At 39.7% G+C, this 6,045-nt stretch overlaps 1 protein-coding gene across 1 annotated transcript; it reads right to left on the bottom strand.

Annotated features, from left to right (window-relative positions):
* Positions 1-4,823: 4,823 nt before the first annotated feature.
* LOC138902447 (uncharacterized) lies at positions 4,824-5,351 on the bottom strand. The gene has a single exon (XM_070190316.1). The coding sequence runs from the start codon at positions 5,349-5,351 to the stop codon at positions 4,824-4,826; it is 528 nt and encodes a 175-aa protein (XP_070046417.1).
* Positions 5,352-6,045: the final 694 nt, after the last annotated feature.

Raw genomic sequence — 6,045 nt, 5'->3', positions numbered from 1 at the left:
AGAGAAATAAGAAATTGAGTGAGAACTTAGCCTTTGTTGAAAGAGTTCTAAACATTACTGTATTGCTTATTGATTTTTTCTGTTTGTTAGATGTTGTTGGTGATGTTAGGTGAGAACAATTAAGGCTAATATTTATAGTGGAATTCAATGCCTTAGGATTAATAGAAATCAAATTCAGTAGTGGAGAGTGATGAAGGGGTAGAGGTGTGAGCATAATTAGGTAAAAATATTAGAAGACAAAGGGAAATCAGTAGCGATTTTACATGAGAAGGGGAAAGTTAACCGTTGAAGGTAAACTCCATTGGGTAAGAGACTCAATGTCCAAATGACTCTTTTCTTGACCTCTGGACCAAGAATAAGTATGATAGCATTGTAGGATGGCCATGCATACCACTGATTTAACAAAACATAAAGGATTTCTGAGGATTTGACCTTGCATCATTTGGTCTAGGGTTTCAGATTTGGGTGTTTTGAAATTTCATTAGTGAAATGGAAAGAAAACAACAGGCTTCATAGCCTAGGGACAAAGCGAACGATTATGTATATTTGATTTGACAGAACAAGGAAGAAATCGGGTCAGTGGTGTTTTGAGCTTAGGGTTCAGATTCAGGCGTTTCAAATTTAGTGATTGAAAAAGGAAATAAGCGATTCACGGATAGGGAGGCATAAGAGATGATTTACAAGGAAATCTCACGACCTTGCACGAATTTGTGCAAGGTCTGGTGAATGATGTTCCTAGGAGGATAAGAGAAGAGAGAACGAAAGAGGAAAGGGGTGTCTGTGTCAAAAGAGAAATCATTTTAGGGTTAGGAGTCTGGGTAGCCGTCTCTATTGATAAGGTTGAGGGGAAAGATCTGGGCCGTCAATCTTTTATATCGACGGTCTTGATAATTTTAGATTTAAATATTTTCATGAAGAATTTTGGTAGCCGTTGGATTCAAGTGATCCAACGGCTATGATTAAACCTACTGAATCTCTTTAATTTAAAGAGAAAAATGGAGACAAAATTGTGGGCGATTGATCTAAAAAATGGACGGCCTAGATCAATTGTGTTTGTTTTGTGTGTGCTGGCGACGAATGACATGGCATGATCTCATTGGTCCAGAAGAGGCGACGGAGATTTCCAAGTTGGATAGAAGGGAGTTGGACCTGGGTCAGATTTGGTTTTGGGCTTGGCAATTGGACTAGGATTAACTTAAATGGTAGCCATTCTATGTTTCATTAAAGAATTGCAATTATTGCATTTTAGCCTTTTAACCCTTTTAAAATTAATTTATATAAATTTAATTATTTTTGATAAAACGTAGTAAAAATTATAATTATCAAATATACCACTAATTATTGTAATTTTTTATTTGTAAAATACTTTGTTTTCTATATTATGACAGTAATTTCGAATTATGAACATAGTAGTCTAATTAACTAGAAATTACAGAATAATTCATTAAATTAATCTTTCATATCAAGCCGCAATTCATCTCATTGGTACCCATGATAGATTTGAGTTGCAGCTCGATATGAATGATTTGAAGAATTAGAGTTCCACTGATCGTATTTGAGTTTGAGCTTAGATCCTTGGCACTCTTATGAGTTTGTTGTCACTCGTAGCATTGTAGCTTAGTTTGATGATTAGAAGGAGTTCCACGTTGCGATATTTGTTCCAGCAAAAACAAAATACACACATACCAATATATTGCAATGCAGAATATGTTAAGATGTGATGTAAATGATGCTGAAATGATAATGCTTGGCTGTCGGCTAGTAGTTATTTGGGATTGGGATAATGGGCTACTTGAATCTGACTCAATTATTAGTTGGGCTATGTACCATTTCGCAGCTTTCTAATCATTAAGTTTCCTCGTGTTGGGAGTATCTCCGCACGATATGAGCAGTTTACTTGTAATGTAGAATGCATCTCCGATTGCTGGGAGAGGTTGCATCGAAATGTAAAGTATCTTCACGTGACGGGAGTGATTGCACTGAAACATAAAATATCTCCACACAATAGGAGTTTCTGACTTGAAAAACAATGTAATTATGCATGTAAGCTGCATGAGCAAAACATCAAAACATTTGAGATAAAAATAAAGAAATAAGGAGCATGCCCAAAAGGTACTCTTGGCTGCGAAACTAAATTGCGGCCATCGATTGGCAGAACGTTGGTGACAAGGTTTGCAACTATCTATTCTGATCTCTGATGTGGCAGAGTGGCTGTGTGGGTCACTCCCGTTGGCGAAGCGAACAGTTTGCTATATACAGGGCTTCGATTGGCGAAGCCGACGCTCGATTTGTACGGCGCGCTCCAATCGATTGAGCTGATGATTTGCAATATACAGGGCTTTTTTCGGCAATGACGATGACTCGATTTTGTATAGGGCGCTCCGATTGATTGAGCAAGCGGTTAGCTATATATAATATGCACCGGTTGGTGGGGCTAGTAGCTCGCTATATACAACATGCTCCATTGAGTTGAGAAGACAATTTGTTATATACAATATGCACCGGTTGGCAGGGCTAGTAGCTCGCTATATACAATATGCTCTGTTGAGTTAAGCAGACAATTTGTTATATACAATATGCACCGGTTGGCGGGGCTAGGGGCTCGCTATATACAACATGCTCTGTTCATTTGAGCAGACGATTTGCTATATACTTCGTGTGCGTTAGCGGCCTAGTTCCAAGATATCTGCAAGAATCTGAGAGTTAGTTTTTAGTTATATAAGGAAATAATTTGAATAAGGAAAGAAAGGCGATAAGTATGAGGGGGTGGCGGATCTGTCATTGCCCCAATGTGTTCCAGCACTTCTTTATGTCATGTTGGCCTTGCATTCAAAGAAAACTTCTTAGAAAGGGGGTGTAGGTTTGTGTCGACCGTAGTCCTGGCTTTTCCCTTATCTAAATGAGGTTACGCCATAAAGTTCGGTAGGTGAAGCGGATTATGGCATTTGTAGAAAACATTTTGAAACATCTTTTGTTTTATGGCAAATGCCTTCGTTCCGTATTATGACATGTTTTGGAAGTTCCTCAAACGCGAGTGTTGTTTCTTGAAAACTCTGACTTATTGATGTTGATCCTCCACGACGCGTCTGACGACAATGCTTCTTGCCGCTATGATTGCATCCTAATCTAAACTAATGCATTACAAAGGTTTTCCTAGGGTTATGACCGAACCCTTTCAGGTTACATACGTATTCGAAATGGAATCAGGTCTGAACCTAGTTCATGGGTATTGTTAAAGAAAATATGATAGAGATGACCGAGACTGACTCAGGTAGCCTACGTATCCAAATAGAATCAGGTCAAAATGTAGTTCGATTAAAATAGATGCAATATGATGCGATTGAAAATAAAGTGGCCAAGTCTGATTCAGACTGCCTACATATCCAATGGAATCAGGTCAGAATGTAGTTCAATTACAACAGATGACTGAATTCGATAAGGATTGCCTACATATTCCTTCCAAAGGAAATCAAGTCGTGGCATAGTTTCGAGTACATATAAGATGATAATTGGATTTTCTATTATAAAAGAAAGGGGAGAGTGAAACCGAACTCTACATGGGTTCCCTACATATCCCTCTGTGGAAAGTCAGGTCGAGCATAATTATGTTATAACCAAAACCTAACTCTATTGTCTTCAAACATAATATCTCTTGATTGCATCTGAGTTGATAGGTTTCGTGCTGACTCTTCCGTCCATATCTACCAAGATCAGCGCTTCTCCAGACAACACTCGATGGACCACGTAAGGACCTTGCCATTTCGGTGCGAACTTTCCTTTTGCCTCTTCTTGATGAGGGAATATTTTCTTCAAAACCAACTGCCCCGTTATGAACTGACGAGGCTTTACCCTTTTGTTGAATGCACTGGCCATCCTATTTTGATATAGATGACCATGGCATAATGCATCCATTCTCTTTTCGTCAATGAGCATGAATTACCCCTACCTGACCCGTATCCATTCTGCATCGTCTAACTTGGCTTCCTGAATGACTCCTAAAGATGGTATCTTGACCTCTGCGGGTATCAAAACTTTAGTGCCATATACCAGCATGTACGTTGCCTCAGTGGATGTTCTCATAGTGGTCTGATTGCCCACGAAGGTGAAGGATAATTTCTCGTGCCATTGCCTATGATTGTCCACTATATTTCACAGAATCCTTTTGATGTTTTTGTTGGTCGCTTCAGCTGCTCCATTCATTTGCGGTCTGTAGTTTATAGAGTTACGGTGGATAATTCTGAACTTCTCGCAAATTTCTTTCATGAGATCAATGTTGAGATTAGCTGCATTGTCAGTGATAATTAACCCGTATATCCCAAACCGGCAGACTATGATGTTACAGATGAAATCTGACACTACTTTATTTGTGAAGGCCTTGTATATAGAAGCTTTGACCCATTTGGTGAAGTAATAAAAATTTCTACAAAGATGAAACAATGCCCATTTGATGTAGCGGGCTCTATAGGTCCAATCACGTCCATGCCCTAAGCGGAAAACGACCAAGGCGAACCCATTACATTCAACTCATTAGGCGGAACCCGGATGAAATCCATGTGGATCTGGCACTGGTGACACTTTTGCACATAGAGAATGTTATCGCTTTCCATGATCATCCAAAAGTATCCATATCTCAAATTCTTCTTGGATAAGGTGAAGCCATTCATGTAGGGTCCACATGTTCCTACATATATTTATTCTAGCAATCTGGTTGCTTCAGCAGCATCTACGAATCTTAACAGACCCAAGTTTGGGGTTCTCCTATATAGGACTTCCCCGTTGAGGAAAAAGTGATTTTCCAACCTTCTGAGTGCTCGCTTCTGACATTAGTTCTGTGGATACTCTCTTGCTTCAAGGAATCTTTTGATGTCGAAGTACCATGGCTTACCATCTAGCTCTTCGTCCATATAAAAATAGTACGCATGTTGATCCTTATTCTCTATCTCGATAGGGTCAATGTAATTCTTATCTGGATGGGGAATCATGGATGATAAGGTTGCAAGAGCATCGACAAACTCGTTCTGGATCCTGGGAATGTGCTTGAACTCGATCTTTGTGAACTTCTTGCATAGCTCCTTTACACAGTGCAGATATGGAAGGATCTTGAAGTTTTTGGTAGTCCATTCTACTTGAACTTGAGGTATCAATAGATCCGAATCCCCTATGAACAAAAGCTCCTTGATGTTCATGTCGACCGTCATCCTGATCTCGAGGATGCATGCTTCATACTCGACCATATTATTGGTGCAAGGGAACCTTATCTTTGCTGATGCCGGGTAATGTTGTCCTGATTCTAAAATTAGGACTACCCCAATTCCTACTCCTTTGAAATTTTTTGCTCTGTCAAAGAACATTCTCCATCCTGGGTATGACTCTGCAATATCTTATCCGGTGAACAACACCTCATCGTCTGGGAAGTACATAGTGAGCGGCTCATAATCCTTGTCTATTGGATTCTCTGCAAGGTGGTCGACTAAGGCTTGTCATTTGATGGCCTTCTAAGTTATGTACACAATGTCAAATTTGCTGAGAAGAATCTGTCATTTGGCTAGTTTTCCTATAGGCATCAGCTTCTGAAAGATATACTTGAGCGGGTCGAGCTGGGATATTAAATGCGTGGTGTATGCTGACATATAATGCCTCAATTCCTGGGCGATCCAAGTCAAGGCACAATGAGTGAGCTCTATTAGAGTGTATTTGGCCTCACATGCTGTGAACTTCTTGCTTAAGTAATAGATGGCATGCTCTTTTCTTCTGGTCTTATCGTGTTGTTCCAACACGCATCCAAATGCATTATCGAAGACTGACAGGTATAACAATAGTGGTTTCCCGGGCTCGGGAGGAACCAACACTGGTGGATTTGACAAGTACTCCTTAATTTTGTTGAAGGATTTCTGACACTCTTCTGTCCATTTTGTAGCAGCATCCTTCTTCAGCAGCTTGAAGATAGGTTCAGAAATTACGGTAGACTGGGCTATGAAATTGTTGATATAATTCATCCTACCAAGGAAACTCATCACATCCATTTTGCTCTCGGCGGTGGAAACT

Source organism: Nicotiana tomentosiformis, chromosome 12 (genome assembly GCF_000390325.3).
Source record: "Nicotiana tomentosiformis chromosome 12, ASM39032v3, whole genome shotgun sequence".
Classification (NCBI taxonomy): domain Eukaryota; kingdom Viridiplantae; phylum Streptophyta; class Magnoliopsida; order Solanales; family Solanaceae; genus Nicotiana; species Nicotiana tomentosiformis.
The sequence above is the reverse complement of the archived record's forward strand: the minus strand, read 5'-3'. Positions and strand labels throughout refer to the sequence as shown.